Source organism: Anarhichas minor, unplaced genomic scaffold, assembly GCF_050575085.1.
Source record: "Anarhichas minor isolate MPS153535 unplaced genomic scaffold, ASM5057508v1 ptg000033l, whole genome shotgun sequence".
Taxonomy (NCBI): domain Eukaryota; kingdom Metazoa; phylum Chordata; class Actinopteri; order Perciformes; family Anarhichadidae; genus Anarhichas; species Anarhichas minor.
The window spans coordinates 10,226,708-10,239,162 of NW_027466479.1; the positions used below are offsets into that span (position 1 = coordinate 10,226,708).

The 12,455-nt window shown below is 39.8% G+C and overlaps 2 protein-coding genes across 2 annotated transcripts; both read left to right on the top strand.

Annotated features, from left to right (window-relative positions):
- Nucleotides 1-1,225: 1,225 nt before the first annotated feature.
- Nucleotides 1,226-5,999, top strand: LOC142964916 (uncharacterized). The gene is made up of 2 exons (XM_076105488.1): nt 1,226-1,308; nt 3,452-5,999. Exon 2 carries the CDS (start codon nt 3,493-3,495, stop codon nt 4,873-4,875), a length of 1,383 nt encoding a protein of 460 aa, XP_075961603.1. The 5' UTR covers nt 1,226-1,308; nt 3,452-3,492; the 3' UTR covers nt 4,876-5,999.
- Nucleotides 6,000-7,084: 1,085 nt separating this feature from the next.
- Nucleotides 7,085-10,892, top strand: LOC142964915 (uncharacterized). Its single transcript, XM_076105487.1, has 2 exons — nt 7,085-7,772; nt 9,339-10,892. Exon 2 carries the CDS (start codon nt 9,380-9,382, stop codon nt 10,766-10,768), a length of 1,389 nt encoding a protein of 462 aa, XP_075961602.1. The 5' UTR covers nt 7,085-7,772; nt 9,339-9,379; the 3' UTR covers nt 10,769-10,892.
- Nucleotides 10,893-12,455: the final 1,563 nt, after the last annotated feature.

Below are 12,455 nucleotides of genomic sequence, written 5' to 3' on the forward strand. Positions count from 1 at the left end.
ACGTAACTGTCACCAGCATCATTTAGCAATTTCAGTGTTTCAGTGAGATCAGCGTTTTTAGATGTATTGTTGGTGCAATCAACAACACAGCAACTCTTCGGCATAGCGTTATTAATTTAAACCGGTTTGTTTGAAGTACAAGTTTGGAGACATGCACGTTTCAACTTCCTCTGTTTCTGCTTGCTGCGTTCCAAATCGCATACTCTTTACTTTTAGCACATACTGCAGCTTCCCTTACAGTGTAAGAACTGTTGCATGCAGTATGCATTCAACTGGGACATACTACTTTGTCATAACATTGAACCTTGAACTTTGACCCTCTTGCTCATATATCCTCTATGGCAGGGGTCTTCAACGTTTTTCAGGCCAAGGACCCCCAAACTGATAGAGAGATGGAGCAGGGACCCCCAACTATATATATTGTATAAAATTGTGTTTTATATTAAATGGGCCTAGTACCGTGTATACCTCTTTATTGTGCATTCAATACTAAGCTATTCAAATAATACACAGGTTCATATATTCATGTTTTTATTTTAAACATGTACAAGGTACAGTGAGGAGGGTGACCGTGCCACTGCCATTCATAAACATACCTTGTCAACTGATACCAATGCCAATATCAACATTGTCTGTCAGTTGCATGATAATCATGCATACAAGCTATTCCAATTGATGTTTTCATTTTAAACATAAATGTGGAAACAAAAAATGAGTGATGGCCTATTAGTGCCACTGCCATGCATAAAGATACCTGTTATATTGCATACAATACTGAACTATTACAATAATGGACAGATTCATGTTTAGAGAATTTTTTATTTATTTTTTATTTTTAATTGTCTAATCAACCAACAATTTCGCGGACCCCTTGCAGTACCTCCGCGGACCCCCTAGGGGCCGCGGACCCCCTGTTGAAGACCTCTGCTCTATGGGGTCAGAATAGTCAGAATACTGGTCACAATAGCTGGCTTGCATACTGCAAAAATGTGACCGTATACAGTAGGATATCCTGGTATTTTTGGCATACTGCATTTGACATGCTATGTATTGGGACATACTAAATCTTTTTATGCCACGCTAAATAGTATGGTAGTGTGAGTATTGGAATGCACAGGCTGTTGCTGTCGAGGGGCGTGTTGATGAGAGCCCGCCTGCCTGGCAGTGACAGGCTATGGTCAGCAGGGACGCGGAGGCGGAACTAAAGCTCTGCGCTGCAGTTTCCTTCAGAGCCTCCTAAACGGCACGGACGACCGGAAGTTGTCGCAAATTCAAACCACCATCACATCAACAATAAGCGCGTAGTTGGTACTTTCACTTCATCTGCTGTCTGACGAATCGGTAGTTTATGAAGAATTAAGCTAAACTCTTACAGAGCATTTATTTGAGGTGATGTATGCACTATGTTTATTGCATAATTTGATCTGTTTCATGCCGCTAGCTACTCTTTCCATCGCCGTCAATTCTGAAGCTGACTATTACCTGGAAAACAATCTGGTCCATCGTCATAGCGAATGTCTACAACCCTAAATTTCACCAAATGCATTACGCTTCAGCTACAGTTTAGAATGTTTGGGCCTATTTAAATTTCTGCAAATAATGTGCATATTTTGCAATCTGTAAACATGCAGCCTAGGAACACAACATTATTATCACGTTCATATTATTAATAGCGTTTATTATCGGTACGCCTTCCCGCCTTTGCTAGATTATACTCCAGGAAATAGACAAAGCCGTGCTAAACCCATCCTTTAAATAGTATATCTAAACATGTATTTATTGCTTTCCAAATAATAATAAATATGCATGTTTATTCTGTAGAGTAACGTTAAATTGTTTGTTGATTGGACTTTGTTAGTAGAAGAGTAATAATGTTATTTTAGGGTAAAATGGGGGACGTTTTTAAAGTCAAGATTAAATTAAAAATCTCGTTTAACCCTTGTACATCAAGGTAATATTGTGTATCGATTTAATAATGGATTATTTATTTATTTTTATTTAACAAAAATCTGAATTCTTCGTATTTAAAAGTATATATTTAAAGTCACCGTTTCTTCTTGTAAATTAAGAAAAATATGACGTGTTCTTACGTAAACTAGTAACGTCCAATTTCATCCCATAGTTTAGAGTGCTGCAGGGATGACGTGTTTTGGTAGGCCAACCCGGAAGTTAGCATCGCACTTAAACCTTCAACAAAAAGCCAATGGGATTTTTCCTTTGGTTTTGGTTATTGCAGAAAATAAGCGCAGGGTAAAACAAACATTTATGATACTACTTACACATTTTGTTTTAACACCACTTTTATGCTTTCTGAAACGTGAATGCAGTCTTAAGAAGTAAAAAGCTAATGTTCGGCAATAATCATAATCAGAACCGTTTATTGCCAAGTACGTTTCACATACAAGGATTTTTTTCTTGGTGACTGATGCATAACAATAAACACAGTGCAATAATCAAGACGTAATTATAATTTGCAATAAAATATGGTAAACAGATAACAGTACATTAAAACAAGTATATTCTAAAAGTGGCAATTGTATTTTAATATAGAAAGGATGTGCAAACAAACTACACAGGAACTGGAAGTGCAAAAATGCTAACTCCTTTCGGGGTTTTAGGGCTCGTCTTTTTACATTGTTAAAAAGGGTCTGTATTACATTTTATCCAGGTGTCATAGTTCAAAAATAGCAAACTGCATCATATCTCAAATGTAGACATTCAATTTAATGTTTGCATGCGAGTGTGCCCCACTGGTTAGCTCATGTCGGTTACAGCTGATAATGCCGCCTTGACCGACATCATCGTCACAGGGGTGTAATGCCCACCCACATGTTAATCCCCTCACGTAAACACTGTCAGAACGTTAGCCGTTGTTTGCACTGTTAGCGTTGTTTGCTGTGAGCACTCGGATCTAACCTCAACATGTTGAGAGCCGTTTAGAGGAAATCGAAATGCTCCCAATATCGGATCTTGCACCTTTATAAAATGTCTCCTATTATAACAATATCTATCTTGTAATATCATAGAAGTTTCTGGTTATTATTCAAAATCTGCTCAAACTAAAAAAAAAAATCTTTTCACTTGTTTAATCAGCTGATTCATTTATTTTCTTTATTATTGTACTCATCCTTTAGTCTATAAAACTGAAAAATAGTCATTACAATATCCTAGAGCACAATGTGCCATCATCAAATGTCTCTTTTAGTAAGAGTAACAGTCCAAGTAAGGTCAAGAAAAGAAGCAAATGCTCCCGTTTTAGAACCTGGAAACGTCACGTTTTGCATTTTTGCTTGAAAAATGGCCATGTTCAATTGATTATCTATTATGCAATACTGAAGTTCTTCTGTATCACACATGCATCAAGTTATATAAACAATATTAAATAGTTTGATTTACGCAGGAAGTGATTATTACTAAACAATAATTGTGCTTTTCAATGTTCAATTTACAGGTGCAAACCTAACCGAAGCAGTCCAGGCTGACGGCAACAGTATGGAAGAAGAAATAAAGGTGGCTGAGACAGAACAAGGAGATGTGGCGAACAATGAGAGAGAGCCCAGTGTAGAAATGTCCAATAACAGTCCAATTAAAAGAGGAAGGGGTAGGCCACAAGGTTCAAAGAAGTTGAGAGTTTTAATTAGAGATATCAACCTAACAAAGGAGTATTCAGGCATTTCCAACGGTGGGTCCGAACAGTCCAAGAGGGGAAGAGGGCGTCCAAAACTCATGAAACACACAGTGCAGGAAGGATCAGGAGACGACCATGCTGGTAATTCAACAGAGTCCAACAAACAGGTCAGTAATGAAGACAGTCCTACGGCAGACCATTCTCCTAAGAAAAGAGGCCGGCCAAGAAAATCTCTCAACAAAAGCACCTCTGAGAATGCTGATGCTAAAGACTTACCGAACGGTGGCTCTGATACACCAAAAGCGAGAAGGGGTCGTCCAAAAGGATCCACGAAGCGCAAGTCAGAAAGTTTAACAAGTGGAGAGAATGAAGGCAGTTCTGTAACGCGTCGGAAACAAAGAGGCTCTCTCAATAAGAATCCCAGGCAAGAGACAGAGGTGAGCAGTGAGGAGGAAGAAGAGGAAGAGGAGGAAGAAGAGGAAGAGGAGGAAGAAGAAGAAGAAGAAGAAGAGGAGCCTCGTCGAGGGAGGGGAAGGCCAAGAAAGATCACAGGTGTCTCCCAGCCAGCTAAGAGGGGAAGGGGTCGCCCTAAAGGCTCTTTAAACAAGAAACCCCCCGCATATAAGGTGCACGGGAAGGTGGGCCGGCCGAAGAGAAGCCTGCCCACACGGGGGAAGCGTGGTCGACCAAGAAAAGAACCAGCCAAAAGGGGAAGGCCAAGGAAGTACCCTCTGCCATCACCCGAGGAGCTGAAAAAGCCCAAAGTATGGAAGCCGCTGGGAAGGCCGAGGAAATACCCGCGTGTTGATCCACCAGAGGATTCTCAACCGGCCCCTCGCAGAAGCCGCGGTCGGCCTTGCAAGTCAGAGTCCAAGAAAGGCGCTCACTTGCGCAAGAGTTTGCCTGCACCTTCATCCTCACCACGCGAGCCCAATGTTGTATCCCCGAGAAAAAGGGGCCGTCCCCCAAACGCTCCTAAAAATGATGCTGGCCCAACACGGAAAAGGGGCCGTCCTAAAGGTTCACTCAACAGAAATAAAGCCAGAAGTGAAACAAAGCTCGAAAGCGCAGTCCCCAAGCATTCAAAAGCAGAGAGTGATTCATCTTCTGTTGGGGTGGAACATGAAGCAGAGGAGGTAGAAGAGGAGGTGGAGCACAACACGGAGACGCCCATCGAGCTTGCGGACAATACAGAAGAATCGCTCATCGAACAGGATGCAGGCTTTGAAGTTAGTAACCAGGCTTGATGAACCACCCCGGTCTCACCAAAAAAGTTGCCGTTTGAAATACAATCTTGTCAAAGAAATCACGTTTTTAACATTTTGTCGGTCGGATAAATATTCTGCAGCTCTCCTGTTTTCTGACTAACATGTCCATCTTCTATTGTGCTTGATTTTTTTTTAACAACTTTATTTTTGTCATCTCCGTAAAACTGTTTTTCTTTAGCTTTCAGATGTAGTGTTTGTCAGTTTTATTGTTGCTGTAAAACAGTTGCTGGGGTTTGAGTTTGAAGGGGGAAAAAGTCCACACGCAACTCAGTATTTTTGGAAAGATTAAATGCGTTGTTGGGGTTTACGTTCCATATTTTAGGACTCATCACCTTCTCATATATTTGTGTAAATAAACTGCCTCTTTGAATTGAAATAGACGTATCTGATATTGTTTCTTGTGTCACCAAGAATACAATTGCAGCAGTGAGAAAGTGGTGTGAAGAACTTTGTTTCCTGTCCCAAGTGCTTCAAATGAAATTGCCCCCCAAAAAAATGTATTATACACATCGCAAGTTTTTTAAACAAATTAGAGGAACTCATGAGAAATTATAGACATTTTACTGAAAAGTAAAGTCCTTAAATAATCATATAATAAGCAATACAACTTCAAATGGGTTTTGTCTTCAGCTCTACTTAAAATGACACATAAAGAAGTATTTCCTTTAAGGAGAACCATGAAACTGGTTCTACTGTAGAGCTAATGCTGGTGTACCTGAATGTAACTATAGTTATATTTTTATAATTGAGGTTTGTTACGAAAATCAACAGATCACTTTGTCTTATACTATTATGAATATTAAGTATTTTTATGTCTCGTGCTTTTATTTTATTATCATATACTCTAACATGTTTGAGTAGAAGTGTTTCTCAGTGTTGGAGTTAAATCAGTGTATTTCTAGAGTGTTGTTGCGTTCATCTCTGTATTTCGTCCCTCCGTACACACGGCATATTATTATTCCTGTCCAATAATCCAACAGTCTCTCGTGGGCTGTTTGAGCTACATCCCAGTTCTTATTTGAGGTGACAACACTGAAGTGAAACACTACTTAATTTCTAACTGAAATGAAATAATGAATAATAAATACATTGTAGTTACTTTACCAGAGTGTATAAACCTTGTGATACCATTTACTTTTTTTTCCAGAAGCAACTATTGTAATCTATCTGACAGCTTCTAAGTTTGCTTCTGAAATATATGTAGTGAAGTTTAAACGGGCCAACATTATTCACAGTGGAGGCACCACCACATTAAATCATATTTCATGTTCCTGTCCACATGCTGGTAATGAAGACAGCTCATAACAACAATTATTTCACTCTGAAAGCAATCCGTGCTCACAAGTTACACGTCACATTTCATTTTTTTTTTTTGCAGAACCCAAAGCCTACATGCTGCTTCAATATCTGAAACAAATACTTTTATAGAGCAAATATTGAACAGTGATGTTACTCACTATAATGTCAGAAATCTTGGGTGTAAAATTGTTAATTTTCCTCAAAGCCTTTCTTCTTTCGATGTGTGAGCATGGTACCAAGTGAAGCATTTTCAACTGATTACAATTATTTCTCAGGATCAAAGAAACCGGGCAAATTAATTCTAGTTACACTTTAATGAAGATAGTTCGGTACTTGCACCATTTTTTCTTTTTCCAATGGAGTCATCCTCTGATGAATTTGACTAGAGTGTATGATGTTTGCAGGTATTATTTGGAGCACTGTATCAAGTTCATTATTACTGTGGCTGAGATCATGCAGGTATGGGCCTCATTCAGATTTGCATACAAGGATTGAAAGCAGTATCTCGTGTCACAAATATTGTAGTGCTCTTGTCTTCTTTTTATGTTTGTAGATAAGGTAAGATACCGTATTGATTGTACACAGGACAATTGAGTGTCACAACAGCAGAAGTACAAGAACAGATGTTTAAATATCTAGTATACTATGTACATTACGAGTATACAGCTAAAATGAAGCACATACAGTAAATCAAACATACAAGGTAGCCTACCAATGACTATTTAAGCCAACATAATTTAAAAGTTTATTGAACTTAATAAAATAATCACAAGTTGAGGAAACAAGGAATTTGCAATTTAAAAAAATATTTACAACAAAAGTAAGATATGTTGGGTCTGCAGATAGCAGTCTGAGAGTTAAAGAAGCAAATGTGGGTACAAATACTGAGCTACAGCATGTGTGAGGTCATGAGGTATCTTGCAGCATTGGAGCGTGGAGCTGATTTTGCATCTGTGAAATATATTTAGACTGAATAAGAACAGGATTAGACTTTGGCAGTGTCGGATATGTATCAGCAGCTAAATCTGTGCAAGCAGACCTGGATGTTCTGCAAGCTCAGGCTAAAAGTATGCTTAGGAGCAGCAGACTTCCCCAGTGTGTGCGCTCCAGTTGAAGAAGGTGAAATGTCATTGTGGATGCAGCGGAAACAGCTGGTGGACAATTGCTGGGTCAACCTAAGGGGGCATGGAGATAGCAATCCATCAAAAGGGTGCTGCAGACATGTTGGGAGAAGGAGAGAACACAAAAAAATGAAGTTTGGGCTGAACAGGAGAGCAAATAGCAAGAGAATTGAGAGTATAGCGACATAGCGGATTCCAATTGCCGTAAAAACCTGCAAGAAGAGGATGGCGGTATGAGAAGCAACAGTAACAGTCATGAGGGATGTTGAGGCGGAACTAAAACTGTGCGCTGCAGTTTCCTTTAGAGCCTCCTAAATGTCACGGACGCCCGGAAGTGGTTGCAAATTTAAACAGCCATCACAGCAACAATAAAGGTGTACTTTCACATCACACGCTGTTTGGACAATCGGCAATTAATGAAAATTAAGCTAAACTCTTACAGAGAATTTCTTTAAGGTGAGGTATGCATTTTGTTTACTGCAGTAGTTTCTCTCTCTTCATCTGATAGCTACTGTTTCCATAGCAGTCGATTTTGAAGCTGACTATTACCTGGAAAACAATCTGATTGTCAAAGCGGTTGTCTTTGCCCTACATTTCACTAAATGATTGCGTTTCAGTTACATTTGAGAATGCATGGAGCTTTTACGATTTGAGAAAAACAAACTTTACAGTTGTTTCAAGATGTAACCGTAAACATGCAGCGTAAGAACACAAACATATTATTATTATTTGCATATTGTTGGTAGCCTCCTCTACTATCGGTACGCCTTCCCGCCTTTACAAGATTGTAATCCGGGAAAAAGTCATAGTCGTGTAAAACTCATCCTTTAATTAAAATAAAATATGAAAACGAATGCGTGTTTTCCCCCCCTAACTAATATTTAAAATATGCACATGTGCATGCTATCTTAATCTGCAGACTTGCAGTTTGTTCTTATATATTGTATCCGTTACCTTCAGCAAAGTAATAGTTGTATTTTGGAGCCATAGATATATTTTTTATTAATAATAGTTTTCTTTTTAAATGAATGATGTGTTCAAGCTGTTGTGAGTAGATCAGTAAAATATTTGACAGTTATAATCCTTAGATATAGACGATATGCAGACTTATGAATAAACATTTAATACGGATGTTATTATTTTAGTTATGATTAATCATTGTTTCACATGAGTGTGTTCGTGACTAAGCAGAGTAAGACACATTTAAAAATGTATCCTTTAAAGTTACTGTGAGGAACTTTGAACTGGTTATCAAACCGTCTCGATGTAATACCGATGCCTCTTTATGACCTACATAAGTAAACAAGACCATCAGAGAGAAGATTGCTTATTTATTTACAGTTATTCTTCATGCTTTTCATCGGTGCCGCTCAGAAATCATGCAGGTTCACCAGAAACTCCTTCAGCTCTCAGGAAAAAGAGTCTCTCGTAACGACATTATTTTTTATTTTACAAAGGACTTCTTACATTGTAAGAAGATATTCTTCATGTTTTTAAGACATTCAAGGCTTCTTTTAAGTTTAATAGAAATGTCTCGTATTTTAGCATCTATTTTGTAATGTCACAGAACTTTCTTGTAATAGCTCAAACTCAGTTCTTGAACTAACAATTATTTTCATTTCACTTGATTAATCAGCTGATTCATTTCTTTCACTAATCCTTCTGTCTATAAAACACCAGAATGACTTGTTTAGTCTGACTAACAGCCCAAGCAAGGCCCAGAAAAGCAACACATTCTCCCATTTTACAACCTGGAAACATCAGATGTTTGGCATTTTGCTGAAAAACTGACCACGTTAAATTGATAATCAAAATAGTTGCCATTTTATTAGAATGGACTAATAGTTGTAGCTCTCGCTAAAACAAGAAATATTTCTCTTTGTAACACTGCAGGATTAATCTATTATGCAATACTGAAGGCCTGCTTTATCACACTTACACCCAGTTACATAATCAATATTAAATAGTTTGAAAGTGATTATTACTAAACAATAATTGTGCTTTTCAATGTTCAATTTACAGGTGCAAACCTAACCGAAGCGGTCCAGGCTGACGGCAACAGTATGGAAGAAGAAATAAAGGTGGCTGAGACAGAACAAGGAGATGTGGCGAACAATGAGAGAGAGCCCAGTGTAGAAATGTCCAATAACAGTCCAATTAAAAGAGGAAGGGGTAGGCCACAAGGTTCAAAGAAGTTGAGAGTTTTAATTAGAGATATCAAACTAACAAAGGAGTATTCAGGCATTTCCAACGGTGGGTCCGAACAGTCCAAGAGGGGAAGAGGGCGTCCAAAACTCATGAAACACACAGTGCAGGAAGGATCAGGAGACGACCATGCTGGTAATTCAACAGAGTCCAACAAACAGGTCAGTAATGAAGACAGTCCTACGGCAGACCATTCTCCTAAGAAAAGAGGCCGGCCAAGAAAATCTCTCAACAAAAGCACCTCTGAGAATGCTGATGCTAAAGACTTACCGAACGGTGGCTCTGATACACCAAAAGCGAGAAGGGGTCGTCCAAAAGGATCCACGAAGCGCAAGTCAGAAAGTTTAACAAGTGGAGAGAATGAAGGCAGTTCTGTAACGCGTCGGAAACAAAGAGGCTCTCTCAATAAGAATCCCAGGCAAGAGACAGAGGTGAGCAGTGAGGAGGAAGAAGAGGAAGAGGAGGAAGAAGAGGAAGAGGAGGAGGAGGAAGAAGAAGAAGAAGAAGAAGAGGAGCCTCGTCGAGGGAGGGGAAGGCCAAGAAAGATCACAGGTGTCTCCCAGCCAGCTAAGAGGGGAAGGGGTCGCCCTAAAGGCTCTTTAAACAAGAAACCCCCCGCATATAAGGTGCACGGGAAGGTGGGCCGGCCGAAGAGAAGCCTGCCCACACGGGGGAAGCGTGGTCGACCAAGAAAAGAACCAGCCAAAAGGGGAAGGCCAAGGAAGTACCCTCTGCCATCACCCGAGGAGCTGAAAAAGCCCAAAGTATGGAAGCCGCTGGGAAGGCCGAGGAAATACCCGCGTGTTGATCCACCAGAGGATTCTCAACCGGCCCCTCGCAGAAGCCGCGGTCGGCCTTGCAAGTCAGAGTCCAAGAAAGGCGCTCACTTGCGCAAGAGTTTGCCTGCACCTTCATCCTCACCACGCGAGCCCAATGTTGTATCCCCGAGAAAAAGGGGCCGTCCCCCAAACGCTCCTAAAAATGATGCTGGCCCAACACGGAAAAGGGGCCGTCCTAAAGGTTCACTCAACAGAAATAAAGCCAGAAGTGAAACAAAGCTCGAAAGCGCAGTCCCCAAGCATTCAAAAGCAGAGAGTGATTCATCTTCTGTTGGGGTGGAACATGAAGCAGAGGAGGTAGAAGAGGAGGTGGAGCACAACACGGAGACGCCCATCGAGCTCGCGGACAATACAGAAGAATCGCTCATCGAACAGGATGCAGGCTTTGAAGTTAGTAACCAGGCTTGATGAACCACCCCGGTCTCACCAAAAAAGTTGCTGTTTTAGAAATACAATCTTTTCAATGAAAACATGTTTTTAACATTTTGTCAGTCGGGTCGGATAAATATTCTGCAGCTCTCCTGTTTTCTGACTAACTTGTCCATCTTGTGCTTTTTTCAAATTACTTTATTACTGTCATCTGAATATTAGTATTACTAATAATCTTTTATGGAACTGGCACTGATTGTTCCGGTTTACATTTAGCTTGTAGATGTAGTGTTTGTCAGTTTTGTTGTAACTGTAAAACGGTTTGCTGTTAAAGGGAGAAAAGTCAAAACAAATAGAAACTATAGAGAGCTGAATTTGTGAAATAACATCCGGACGAGCCTCCATTCCACTAGCTGTTGTAACTCGATACAATCTCTCATTCTGTATTTCTTTCATTGCTCTTTCTGAAAAAATGAAATGAGTTCTTAGGGTTTACTTTCCATATTTCAGGACAGACTGGCATATGAATACAGAGTGTTATGGGGTTCAATCATATTCTATGAAAATGTAAAAAATGTTGCCAACTGATTTCCCAACACACTTCTATTATGATACTGCTCTGCTACTCTGTTTTGACTTTTAGTTGGAATCATTTTAGGACACAGGACTAAAACTTTTTTTTTTGTTGATATTTGTATTCTAACAATGTGAAAGGAGTCACTCGTAGCAATGAACGTACAGAGAATCATCACCTGAATCTGCAGCTCGCCCTCGACTTAACACAGCTTTTTAGCCAGTGTCAACTGATTGTTTAACCCTCTATCCGCAAACCTTACTGTTTTTGCTCACATGGCGTCATTTTTGGCCACGGGAATCAGCACTTTTTAGCAAAAAACTTCTCAAAAGCCACTGTAAGAAGCAGGCTGACACAGTTAGCCACTAGTTGGTGAACGTAGTGGAGCATTACGCAGCTAGACAGCCGGATATTTCCCTCAGGAGTTAGTTGAGACTAAAAACTGAGCTAAAAATGAGTAAATATTGGACTATTCAATTACATTTATTTTGTATAGCCCAAAATTCCAAATTTGCCTCAGAGGGCTTTACAGTCTGTACACATGCGACATCCTCTGTCCCGGGACCCTCACATCGGTACGGGAAAAACTATTGGCCACAAACAACTCCAAATGAATCATAATAATTCTGCGTACTGCTGGAAGGGAAATAGGCTAATTTTAGTTTTAAAGTTTGCTATGCCAGCTTAAAAAGGTGCTGCTATTTCAATGTTGTGCCCCCAAGTGGCCAACAAAAGTCAGTATTGCAAGTTTAAGCCATGATGTTTTATGGCTTACAAGGAATTGTTAAGAGGCCGCTTAAATCACACAAAGTACTGTTGAGTAGTTTGTGTTTTTTTCAAATGTGGATGTGAATGAGGTTTCCTTGCTTTTCGATCAAAAGACCCAGAACTTGCGCTTTATGAAGGGAATCTGAGGAGAGTTTGAGGGCCTGCAAGATAAAATACGTCCACATGATGTGATTTTCTCAATGCCATTTCAGGTTTTTTTTATTGCCAAAAGCTTTGAATCCGTTACAGTTACACAGATCAATGAGTTGTCCTGCACAGATCAGCCTCTCAACTTTTCCTTAACACACGTTCCTCAACAGGACTGACACCTCTCTAAGAAATGCCTTCTCTCCTCGCACAGTTTACTCTTGTAGTTTCAGCTGT

Coding starts and splice junctions, on each gene's coding strand:
- LOC142964916 (XM_076105488.1), top strand. CDS start 3,493: ATGGAAGAAGAAATAAAGGTGGCTGAGACAGAACAAGGAGATGTGGCG.
- LOC142964915 (XM_076105487.1), top strand. CDS start 9,380: ATGGAAGAAGAAATAAAGGTGGCTGAGACAGAACAAGGAGATGTGGCG.